At 39.3% G+C, this 13317-nt stretch overlaps 1 protein-coding gene across 14 annotated transcripts in view; it reads left to right on the forward strand.

Annotated features, from left to right (window-relative positions):
• The window catches only part of UNC80 (unc-80 subunit of NALCN channel complex), a 187451-nt gene that overhangs the window by 152677 nt on the left and 21457 nt on the right, over positions 1-13317 (forward strand). For all 14 annotated transcript variants that reach the window (XM_019726978.3, XM_019726980.3, XM_019726986.3 and 11 more), the window contains 7 exons: positions 321-356; positions 703-921; positions 5757-5957; positions 8108-8231; positions 9193-9318; positions 10539-10662; positions 11388-11594. In XM_019726978.3, the coding sequence (XP_019582537.3) occupies positions 321-356; positions 703-921; positions 5757-5957; positions 8108-8231; positions 9193-9318; positions 10539-10662; positions 11388-11594 (1037 nt within the window). The remainder of the gene's footprint in view (positions 1-320; positions 357-702; positions 922-5756; positions 5958-8107; positions 8232-9192; positions 9319-10538; positions 10663-11387; positions 11595-13317) is intronic.

Below are 13317 nucleotides of genomic sequence, written 5' to 3' on the forward strand. Positions count from 1 at the left end.
CTTAGATTTACTTTACTTTCAAAGTTTTCAAAAATTCCCCTCATTTGGCTATATTCCATGAATTTATATGTCTTTTATATCTGTCTTTCAACAAATTATATGGCAATGAAACAACTTTCATAGCAGCTATAATTGCAGCATATGTGGCAACCAAATGAAAGCTAAAAATTCTATATTTTAGGATTACTATATGTGTATTTGTGAGTTTATCAAAATGTATAGCTTTGAGGGCTTTTCATAAGAAAAATCCTTAGGAAGCCCCACCACAGGGCCCCTGGTCTTGCTCTGATAGTTATGCAAACTGTTTATCTTACTCCCAGGTACCAGGAACAAGGAGCCAAACTGCACTTTATCAGGTATGGAAAGCCAGCTGTAATTTCATTCTAATTCTGACATTTTGTGATGATTGCTTGTGAGCTGGGTTAGTTCCATTAGATTTAATTAATGGATGGTGTATTATTTCTGGGTAAATCCTCAGGAACTGGCTAATGTAAAGCCACTACAATTTAGGATGGTGGTCTCCTTTAGGATGATAAACTTCCTTTACCCTTCAGGTGAGTTTTTCCTAGGCCCCACCCTACTGATTCATTAACATTTATATAATGAAGGAATCTATATTTTTCTTCAGTGTGATACCCTCTTCTCAGAGTTGCCATACACACACATTTTCAGGCTCCCAGTTAACCTTTTATAATTCCCCAGGGAAAACCTTCACTTGCTGGAGGAAGGGCAAGGCCTTCCCAGAGAGGAACTGGATGAACGAATTGCTCGGGAGGAGTTCAGAAGACCCCGAGAGTCCCTGCTGAATATTTGCACAGAATTCTACAAGCACTGCGGGCCAAGGCTGAAGATCTTACAAAACCTGGCTGGGGAACCACGGGTCACCGCTCTGGAACTACTGGATGTGAAGTCCCACATGAGGTACTGTTCTTGTTTTCCTTGCCCCTGAGTGTGGACACAGCTTGGGCCATCTGTTTGAGATGTGGGTAGGGGGAGGAAGAATCCCCAGGACCAGAACGTGGGAGACTCAGAATGATTTGTTTCCTGTGGCTTCGATGCATATTGTACAAGGCCCTCTGGGAAAACATATTGTAAGTTCGTCAAAAAGGATCTCAGAGTGGACAGGGGAAAGTGCTCTTAAAGACAGAAAAGCAAAGTCCCTGTATTTAATCCTCAATAAAAGAGAGCGAAAGGGAAATTTCATCACCTGCATTCATAGAAAAGTAGCCTTCTTCCAAGTACTGTTTACTACCCAGATACAAATTTTTCACAAGAATTGAGTGTTTCCTGTTTATTATTTGACATGAAACATGCATTGCTGATTTCTGTTCCAGGACTTGCTCTGCCCCTACACCACCTGAGGAAGGGAAGTGAGCAGTTTTAGCTCTGAGCCACACTTGGCTTGGGTGAATCTGCTTTACGCTTTATGCAAATTGTGCGTGATAGCCTCCCAATGTTTCAAAACAGTACCCCAGGTAAAAATTCTGAACTGGATGGTGGTAGTCATCATTTGAAAATTTTAACTCCTGATGTGCCAGGAAGAGGCCCTAGAATTGCGTATCGGAGCCCTCATATTTCCTTCTTCCTATAGAGATGCCATCTCACTTGTTACTCTAATTATAAAGGCTGTGTTTGTATTTTCAAATTCCTTAGAAGGAATATGATCCCAGAGAAACTTCCATTCAGATGTCCAACAACTGTAAAGAGGCATAAAAGTTTCTTGAAAGGAAAATTCCACGGGTAACAAAAATACTCGCTTGAAAAGTTTGGTATATCTATAACGCTAAAGATAGACTTAGGTTCTAGCCATTCAGAAATAATATTACAGTTTGGCAAAACATGCCAACTTCCTGATTATTGACTTTGTTGTTGTTGGTTTTTTCTTCTTAAAATTATCCATTAAAAATTTTGGAATGTACTAAATGAGGGAAAAGCTAGAAATATATAGAGAACACAGGCCCTTTCTCCTTCCAGGCTAATTTCACATTCTCTGAGTCGTTGACACACCCAGAATTCCAGAGCTTTACACTCCCTGCTGTGCAGTAATAGGGAAGAGCTTATTTCACACAGAGAATTTCAGCTCTTGCACTGGGAAAGGGGAGGAAAGTTTAGAGTGTTAAGATCTCGTTGCCATAGCAACCCAGTGCTTCTTTCAGTCCATCCCCCTTCTTTTCCTACTGATCATGGCTAGCCGATCTAAGTAATTCTCTGAACAGAGCAACATCACATTTCCAGAGTCAGAGAATCACTACTGCTGACAGCCATTTTGTGGCAGAAAGTGGAAAAGATTTCTGAAAGATAGATATTGTGAGAAAGACAGATCGAGAGAGAGAGAGAGAGAGAGAGAGAGAGAGAGAGAGAGAGAGAGAGAGAGAGAGAGAAAGAAAGAAAATGACCATAGGTTAGTAATCGTCCTATAACTTGACCATCTGTATCTATACTTTTGAAGGCATTTGGAGGGAGGGGAAAGAAAGGATGAGTCAGAGTGGCCGGGAGCTCCCTCTAGAGCCCAAACCCTATTAAAGGTTGAATGAGCTGTAGTTCAAATGATTTAGCTGGGTGCCTTGCTCTGAGTTAGTTGATTTAGCTGGGTGCCTTGCTCTGAGTTAGTTAATATGAGTCCAGTAGATACTAACGCTAATGAAAATGATCCAAATATGGACTTCCAAGCCCCCTCCAGGATCTCTAGATCGCTTTGAAATACATTGGAATGTACTTTTTTAGGAGTTAATAAAGACATTGAAATAGATTCCCCGTTTCCCCAGCCCCCCACCTCCCCACCCCAAAAAAAGAACGATCTAAATACTAAGCTAGATACTGGGGATGTAAAATAATGTCCTGGTCCTCACATAATCACAGTCCAACACAAGAGGCACACATAGAAAATAACTATAATGCAGTGTTGCTAGTACTATATGTCACATGGGTATTTATGTATTTATCATTTTTCAAAGTACTTGAGGCAACTTAGAAAATTACAGGATACAAAGGGATAGAATATGCAAATTAGAGAGTCAGAACAATGTGGAAAATTCAGGTAAATAATTATGTTTCTGGTAAGATTAGCACAGGGAATCCATGTGACTTGATCACACTAGATGCTCTTCATGAATCATAAATTTGACTTTGAGCTTCTGAGTTATCAAAGCAATGAAAGGGAAATGATCAATTAAAAAATCATAGTGTCAATAAAATAAAAACAACTAGGTGTTTGGTAAAACATCACTTTTTTAAAATACAAAGAACAAGAAATGTCTCCTGGTTGGTGTTAAAAGGAAAGAGTGGTGGGATGAACAATGTCCTCAACAACATCCCATAATAGATAAAGTGCCAGTTTCATGTGGCCAGATGCCTGTTGGTCCTGAAAGTTGCCATAACATCATAATGGGATCCAGCCAAGAGCAACCTATATGGAGCCAGGATAATGTCATTCAAGAGCACAGTTATTTCATGGCCTGGATCTACTGGCGGGTAGGCAAAATTTTTACTGCCAGGAAATAGATTAAATGTTCTCTATTAATGCAATTTCTCACAATAAGCTGTTGATAAAAGTGGACCTGGTCACGATCTCTGGCCAGAGATACTCTGTATTGCTGAATAGGGGCAGATCCGTATACTTTGACCCTACACCAATCAACAGGTATAATTAAGGTTTTCTCTTATAAAAAATATACACATTTGGGTATATGCAGAAGTCAGAGCTAAATATATACATTTTGGAATTGTGGGCATGTAGGTGCTGTTTAAAGTCATAAGAATGGATCATATCACTCCAGGAGAGAGGGTTGATTTAAAAAAACAAAAAAACAAATGGGATGATATAAAAAATAGAAGAGACACTTTCAGGAAATATTTGATTTGAGCCAAAGAGCCAAGAAGCAGTATTGAGGCAATATATACGCCTGAACTTGCAAAATATATAGTTGACTGCAAGGCTCTCAGGGAAAACATTCTTGGTTAGATAGTCTCTGCCCTAAAGTAATGTATTGCCTCATTTGACCAACCCAGAGCTGCCAAAGCAGCAGGATAGTAGGATAGTAAGATCTGCAAATTCTCTCCTCTCTCTCTCTCTCTCTCTCTCTCTCTCTCTCCCCCTCCCTCCCTCCCCTCCCCCCCTTTCGCCCTCTTCCTCTCCCCCTCCCTCTCCTCCCCTCCCTACCTCTCTACAGCTTCCCCTCTCCTTTCTCCCTCTCCCTCTCAAGGGGAAAATCTCTTCTGTTCTCATTGGGAAAGGATCATAGGAATGAATGTTTTTTACCAAGAAGTTATTCATGTGATAGTACAGCAAAAAAACTGTATTAAAGGAAATTTTTGTTTTATACTTAAAGCAAATTCATTTTGTAAAATGATCAGGGATTAGAGAAATTCAGGTAATAATCTGTAAAGTGACTCAAATTCAGTTCTAAATATTGTTTCAAGATTAAAATAGATTGATAATTTCTCAACGTTACATACAAAATAATAAGGGAAAAGAAATATGTGCATGTAGGTATACATTTATCTGTCATACACACAACCTGAAAAGTAAAGAATTATTTTCTGTGTGGCACATTTGTGAGAACAAGAGAAACAAAAGAATGAACAGGCTGTTTAAAATGATTTTTTTTAAAACATGCACATTCACACACAATTTCCAGAAGGACAATGTGAATGTTCAATCTGGAGAGAAGACAAGTGGGGATGAAGAAACAATAACTATTTCTTGACAATGAAGGGTTGCCATGGAGAAGATGCACTGAATTCAAGCTTCCAGACTAAGCATAGGAGAAAGAAACGGAGGGAACTTGGGAACATAGTATGGAGAGCTTTTTATGTTGTAGACCTCCAAAGATGGGATGAACTGCCTTGAAGTTGCTTTGGATTTAATTTTTTCAGATGATCTCAATTCAGCAAGAGAAATGTTGACTGAACTTGACCTGTGGGCTACTTAGGCATCAGGAATGTCAATATTTACCCATTTATGAGTAGCGAATTCTCCATCCTTGGCACTAGTCAGATGGGGTAGAGCAATTCGAGTGTTAGAGATGCAGTGGCTTGGCTCTGATTCCTAAACCGGAGTGCTCGTCAGAGTCTCCTGGGGAACTCTTAAACTGTAGTTCCTTTTAGGCATTTATTCTTTCTCCTGGAGTAATCAAAAAGAAATTTCTCCATATTAAAATGATGCAGTTAATCCATGAGAAGAGGAATGATGCAATAGTACCATGGTACGCCTTCTAATAAATTAATGGATCGGTGTAATGATCACTAGTGGCAGCTGACATAAAAAGAGTGACCACGAGGAGTCATGTGCTTCCTGATGAAAGTACACGTCTCCTGTGAAGTACACTGACCAGAAAATCAAAACCTACTTTGATCTAGCCCCTAGATCTAACTACCAATTGAATTAAATATGGGGACAGTGGGATAGATTAAATGACGCTATAGAGATTTAACCAGCAAAATCCAGAGTGCAGGAAATGCTACAGGACAAACAGCTAATTTTTTCAACAAATAAATTATAAGATGTCCAAAATAAAGAGCAGGCTAGGAGGAACCTACAAATTAGAAAGAGTTAAGAAACATATCAACCAATTGAAATTTATGGACCTCATTTTATCCTGATTTTTTTTTTAAGTTTGTTTACAAATTATGAGATAATGTGCCAGAATGTTCTTAGTTCAGGAAGTTGGTGAATTGGAAGGAGGGTGATTGACATGGTGCTGTGTTGGAAAATTTTTATTGTGGCATTCTATGCTTAAATATGGAAAACATTTTAGGTTGGCAGAAATTGCACACTCCCTTCTGAAGCTGGCACCATACGACACCCAGACGATGGAGAGCCGTGGGCTTCGACGCTACATCATGGAAATGCTACCCATTACCGACTGGACAGCTGAGGCCGTGAGGCCGGCCCTGATCCTCATTTTAAAGAGATTGGATAGAATGTTCAACAAAATTCATAAGATGCCTACTTTGAGGTGAGGAGGTCTCCTAGTCAGCTGTTGATAGTGCAAGCCTCAGAGTTAGGGGTTGTCGTGTTTTTTTTAAAGTAGTGGATCAATCTGGAGTTGATTGAGTAGCTTGAAAGTTTTCTGTTGGTATATGTGCATAGCAAATCAGATATATGGATGCACAAGTAGCAGGATCTACATTTTGAGGAAATAACATATTCTTTAAAAATATATATTTATCTTGAAAAATCTATTCTTTTCTCAGCTATTATGTTCCTTATCTGCCACACATAAGAATTTGATGTATATCCTTCAGTTCCTTTGGAAATAAGGCAGAGTATGCCTTCTAAATAAAACAACTAAGGAAAGAAGCAAAATTAATTTGATGTTCAAGAAATACTGTATTTTATGTAACAGTTTAGAGAAATGCCAAGCTTTACAACAATCAGCCAAGCAGCAGCTGAAAAGGTCCCAGGATTGATAACAAATACCTAATTTTCACCTTTTCATCTAATTTGAGTGGTACTAAGTGACTATTATCACCACCTAATCTCCATTCAGTGTCCAGAAATATCCATCGGTAGCCTTCCTCTGAGTAGATGACTCTGAACCGGTCTGTCTACCTAGAGATCTGAGCCCCGTTTGAAAATCCTTAACCCTAGTGAGCAGATAGTTCAACTGATAAATAAAACCCACTAACTTGGAAATTTCAAGTCGGTTAGTGAGAACATTTTATGTCCTTTTAAACTAAACCCCAAATCACTGTAACTCTTAAGAATTTGTAGTGCTTAGTGTGTATTTGTCAGAACCTTTTCAGGTTTTAGCCTATGCTCATCTTCATTTATGCAGCCATCAGGAGTTGTTGAATTTATACAAAAGAATTTGAAAGATTTAATTCTGGTAACTGATGGTTTGTTCCCATATTCTTGCATATCATGATGATGAATGCCTATACATTATTTCAAGGTTATTTATTTCAGTGGCCTGGAAATGCTTGTCCTTAAAGCACTCCTATGTTCTTTACTGGTCTCAATGGAACATTTGTGCCTCTTGGCAAATGGCCAGTCTTCTAAGTCTTACAAGGGTGTGTCAAAATAAATTCTTTTTCTTAAATAATTTTGTATCTAAAGATGTTAATCATCTCCACAGAATAACTCATTTGTCGTATAACTAAACCCATTATAAAGAACATCATGCTTCCTAAAAAGTAGATTTCTGGATTAATGCATAGATTTGGTCAGTGGAGGCAATTTTCTTGGGGTGCATGCTGCGAACTTGGGGTTGCTTTGGATGTAATTTCTTCCGATGATCTCAATTCAATAAGAGAAATGTTGACTGAACTTGACCTGTGGGTTACTTAGGCATCAGGAATGTCAATATATACCCATTAATGAACATTTCCATTTTGTCATTGCAGATAGTTCATTTTGGTAGGAAATACAAGCTGAGAAATTATTTCCAGTATAGTATTTGGAAATAGTATTGCTATCAGTAAGGCCCAACCTGTTTATTTGGGGGCCACAAGGATGACTGTTGTGGTATTGAGACACTTACAGGACTGACTTTCATTACAGAAAATCCCATGTTCATCTAATTGGGTTAAACTACTGAAGAAAGTAGCCAAAAAAATATCACTTCATTGGAGGCAAAGAAAGAACACTTTAAATAGACTATTTTTTTGTAATGTGATCTTTTGGGCAGGTGTTAAGCCACATAAATCCAATTAGTTGTACGTCTGGTTTAAAAGCTGATGAGATCAACTGTAGTTGGATTAAGTAGATTTCAGAAATGCAGCCTGGGGTCAGATTAGTTTTATGGGAGTAATTACCCATGTGATGGGTTTCCTGAAATGGTAGTCTCATCCTCTCTCAAAGTTAAAAACCAGAGAACTTAAAATGCAACCCATTCATCATCTCTGTTTTTTCTTCAATAGATTTTGTCTCATTAGTCGAGTGGGGCAGGAGTGCCTCTGCCACGTTTTCAGTATCTTCTTCCTTTCCCAGTGTGCTCTGTACTTTTGGAACAACATGGGTAAATTTCATCCCGTGTGAAGCACTTTGTTGTCTCAGACTCCCATCCTGTCTTAGATGGCATCAGAATCACTGTCTCAATCACTTGTTTCAGACCGGTCTCCAGAAGGGAGCCAAGCTGCTAATGGCTCCTATATTGTATTCCAGGCGACAGGTTGAGTGGGAGCCTGCCAGCAATTTGATTGAAGGGGTTTGTTTGACACTTCAGAGGCAGCCAATCATATCCTTCCTGCCTCACCTTAGGTCACTGATCAATGTCTGTGTCAATCTGGTGAGTAGCCAAGTGGCAATCTTATGAAATTTTGCAAAATTTAACTCTGCTTTTGACTTCTCTGAATGGAAGATTTACAGGTCAACCACTTTGTGCCCCACCTTCCCATGAAAACAGACCGCTCAGGTGACACTGAAAATAGTGAGGTGTATTTCAAGGTGGTACGTGGGGAGACTCAGGGGCTCATCCCTACACGGTGTGCTGCTTCCCACGCACTACTTTGACAATTCACCTCTTCAAGTTGCGCTGAGAGTTGAGGGCTGCCAGTTGGAGAGTGGGGTGGCGGAGACTACACAATTGGCTAGAAGTTGATGTAGTCTGGGGTGGGAGAGTTTAAAATGCAAAGAGGATTTTTTTTTTTTCCTGTTTTAGTGCAAAATGACACTATGAGTTGGCCAGTCTAGGATTTATGTGAAGAAAAAAAAATTATCATTTATGTAATATCTAGAGTCTGGTCTCAACAAGGTTTTGTACGATGTGGAAACCATGTTAGAGCATTTCATTGAATAGGATCTGCTGCTTAACTAGTTGAGCAATAAATCTGTAGTTGGAATGCCTAGTGCAAATAGAGCTGTTGCCATCATCATTGTCAGCATTTACTCCATCAAAGTATCTTGACTACATTCCTTTGAGTCTACAAGTCAGTATGTCCCGTCTCCTGATTAGAATAGTTTCTGGTTCATCTCTCATTATTTACATAGTTAGCTATAAACAACATTCTACAAAACCTTGGCTGAATCCAGTGTAATGTTTGATCTGACTCCAGACATTACGTGCCTTGAGAAGAAGGCAACAAGAACAGATTGAAAGTAACATGCCCAACCTTCAAATTATTATTATTAGTAGTAGTAGCATTATTATTATTATCATTATTATTATTATTATTAACTGAGACTCCCTTACTACGGTTGCATGAAATTGCAATAGTCAAGGCTGGTCATGTGCTTTGTTTGTATTTCAGGTGATGGGAGTGGTAGGACCTTCCAGTGTTGCTGATGGATTACCCCTTCTTCATCTCAGCCCTTATCTCTCACCACCTCTGCCCTTCAGCACAGCTGTTGTCCGGCTTGTAGCATTGCAGATACAGGTGTGACTGCCTTACCTGTTTGTCACGCTCATTAAGTTGCTGGTTGAGGCACCAGATCACGGTGTTCTCTTTTTGTTTTCTGCAAAGGCTGGGCAAAATCTGTGAAACAGAAGTGTAAACATCTCCAAACTTTTACAGGTTTGGAGCTTCAGCCCTGAGCTTGGCCCTAAGTTGTGCTTCTGTAATTCTTCTTGAGATCTCAAAAATAGCAGAGTCATTTAGTCCTGCCACAACCTTGGGAACCACTTCAGTCGTGTAAAATGTATGCAGATACCTTAGGAAAATAATGGTTTACAGATAATCAGCTCATAAGTATTAATTAAAAGACAGCAATATTCAAAGTCTGGTTTTAAATTATTTGCAGAAAGAATTGCGATATAAAATTCTTTTCAAATGTTATTACTAGACTTTGAATATTTTAATTTTCTTTAATGATTGTGGGTCGACTATTGTGGGTGATTTTTCTTTTATTCTCCCAGTTATTTTATTTCTTAAAATTGAAATAATCTTTCCCAAAGCAAAAAGTGCAGAATGCCAATTCCCCTGGGTGTAATTTTAGAGTGTGGTAAATCATCAGAAAGCTCTGTGACCAATGGGAAGTATACAACTGATGTAAATGGAGAACAGATCCATCCATTATCTGACAAACACACTTGGTGGTCCATCATCCAGAGAATGGGTAGATGACAGAAAATAAATTAAGCAAGACCTGTGGCTATCAAGCAGAAGCGAAGGAATCACATCCCTAAAGAGATACATTTTAGTAACCTGTGCGCAGAGGTCATTTCCGTCTCTGTATTGCCTATTGCTTTCTGATTTGGAGTAGGCCTTATAGGGGTCAGAGAACTTTTAAATAACTCCCAAATGGAACAATGGCAATTTCTCATTTTCTTCCTTTTCTTTTGCCTCTAAAATGTTTATTGGTGGACGCATGGAGAAAATGAATGGGGAAATGTGGATGGTTTTGTATCAGGGACCATAATTTTTCATTTAATATTCAAGACATTGCTGTTTTTTAGGTATTTAGCTCTCAATTATGTCAAGCAAATGGTAAAGTATCAGTTTTGAGTGAATCGTGTATGCTGCACAGATGACAATTGAACTCATAGTTTGCAGGAGCAGCCAGCAGGGAGTCACGGTCTCCATCATGCTGTGTTAAAACAAACATACTGAATGGGTGTGGGGGTCAATTAATCTTTTTTTCTATCATTGCTGCACAGGCTTTAAAAGAAGATTTCCCTTTAAGCCATGTGATCTCCCCATTCACCAATCAAGAGCGAAGGGAGGGAATGCTTTTAAATCTACTCATCCCATTTGTGCTCACAGTAGGATCTGGAAGCAAAGGTCTGATTAATTTAACTACAGGAAATGTATCATTGTTGTTGTGTTTTCTTAAATGTCAGGCTTTTATTTCTCTTTCCTTTTCCCTTGAAGGCCATCACTGAAGTCAGTCTGATTGATTTAAACAGGGTTACACTAGGAAATAGATTTTTGTCTTTCTTTTCAGCTTAGCTACCCTGGGTCAAGAGTTTCTGTGCTCCACTTCTTGGAAGATGCATTCTATTTAAAATCATTTTAGTACAGCAAAACTCAGGGGTCCTTTGTTTCAGTTAACACACTGGTATTAATTGAAGTACAATATGAGGTGAATTGACAGGTGAATGGACTTTATAACCTACTGCCACTGGGTTTAACATAAATCCTGCCACTGCCATTAAATTCCAATATATTTTCATTACTCTTCCTTCTTGGGGGATTTTTCTTTTAGGAAAAGTTTATATCAAATGTAAAGACAGTACGTTATGAGTATCTGAGCAGAAAAAACAAAGGAGATGGAAATGGTCAGCAGGAGATGTGGCTAAGAACACAAGTGCTTGGGTGCTGACTATGGAGAAAACACCGTTATTGTCTATAGGAGGCGCTGTGCTTGGTGGGGAAAACACCTGCATTTCTAGAGTGTTCTAGTTTGGAATTGGAAAGAGAGCTGGATTTTTCTGTGTCTGATGCGGAAAGTCTGCCTCGTGACTTAGTTTCCTTGCCACTTCCCCTTTCTGAACTCTGCCCCTCAGATAGCCCATGGCTGGAACAGCCTGAGGTGCAGCTGCTGCTACAGACGGTCATTAACGTGCTGTTGCCTCCGCGGATTATTAGCACATCCAGGAGCAAGAACTTCATGGTGGAGAGCTCCCCCGCCCACTGCTCCACTCCCGGGGATGCAGGGAAAGACTTGCGCAGGGAAGGGCTGGCAGAGTCCACCAGCCAAGCAGCATACTTGGGTGGGTACACTCTCCACTCTCTCTCTCTCCTCTCTCGCTCTCTCTCTCTCTCTCTCTCTCTCTCTCTCTCTCTCTATATATATATATATATATATATATATATATATATATATAATATATATATATATGTATATATGTATTATATGTATATGTATGTAGGCATGTGTATGTATATGTATACGAGGTCTGACAATTAAGTCCGCGAACTTTCCATCATGCGGAAAGTTGGAGAACTTAATTGTCCGATCTGGGATACATAGTACTTATTTATGTTCCACTTTGACTCAAAAAATATTTTAAAAAACCTCAATCACAAAAGTATTTCAAGAAGCCATTTGAGTAAAAAGCATCCCCCTTGCAAGAGTCTGGTTTCTTTCAGTAAACATATGCCAAAAAAACAAAGTACGTTCACATCTGTGATGCCTAAATTACTTGGTTATTTTTGTAACAGTGTCTGTCTGGGCCTAGACTCTCGGACAAAGCCTTGCGTGAGGTTTGGGGTTGCACAGAGGATAATGGAGAAAAAGGGTTTCACATATAACACAAGGATAGGAAAAAACACTAGACAAGTAACTATTTTTACTTCTCTCTACTTTCTGCCTCTTTAATGAAGGCGGATTCTTTGGTCAGCCAAGCTACTGGTCCTCTATTTTACATTTATTTTTACATTTATTTTGAGCATTACTGTGCACTAAGTGGTGTTTTCTATACTTTACATCATCATCACACTGAATCCTCACAACAACTCTAAGAAGTAAATGTTCTTCTCATTTTCGGAGTGAAGCGCCTAAGGCCCAGAAAAGTTGAGTCACTTACCTAGTCACACAGTTAACGAGTGGCAGAGCCAAATTTCAAATCCAAGCCACCTGGTACCGGAGTCCCTATTCTTGAGCCCTTTGTTATCCTGTGAGTATGTTGTGCTTTTAGAGGTGAAAGTAGAAAGCAGGATGGCAGAAACCCAGAGAAGGCTAACGGGCACATAACAGTACAAATGTCACCAGGATCAGGGTAGAGAAAGAGGAGTGTTGCTTTTTGCTCATTTGTTTGTTTAGTTGAGGGAGAGGAATTGAGATGAGTGATTGCTAAGAAAAGTGATATTTTGTGGAGGGAGATGGGTAAAGAAGAGTTTTACAACATCTTTCTTTCTGTGTCATGTGGCATGGTTTTCCCCTGGAAGTGCCCTAAGTACTAAAGGCATGTGTGACTCTTGAGGACTTTAGGGAGTTGGATTTGTGTGTGTCTTTTAGTTGCTGAGATGGACCTTAAGACGGGACCCATAAGGCCCAGGTTCCCTTGACTGCTCCGTGGCAGACTCTGTGGGGAGGGCTGGGGGGGCAGAGGAAGCTCCTGCTAATCTTTGATATCACATCTTTACAATATTCTGGTTTGCTGTGATACACTGTTTGAGAAATCTGCTTCCTGGAAAAAAAAAAAAAGAAAGAAAAAAGTAGATTGTGACAGGGCTGCCAGAATCTGGGAAGAAAGAGATATTGTAAAAGAAACCTAACAGGGTTTAGTAATAGACATAATGTGCAATAAGAGTGTGGGGGGAAGTGGAAAGGAGTTATTTTATCTGGAAGGATATACTCAAACACACCTACTGATTACCTCTGGGGAGCAGGTTAGGTGGGAGCCTATAGGGAGCTGGGAAAGGGAATCACTTTTCTTTTAGTTGTACATTTATGCATGGTTTGATTTTACTTTTAATAACAAGACTATATTA

Source organism: Rhinolophus sinicus, chromosome 17 (assembly GCF_057876585.1).
Source record: "Rhinolophus sinicus isolate RSI-liver-muscle chromosome 17, RSI-T2T, whole genome shotgun sequence".
Lineage (NCBI taxonomy): Eukaryota > Metazoa > Chordata > Mammalia > Chiroptera > Rhinolophidae > Rhinolophus > Rhinolophus sinicus.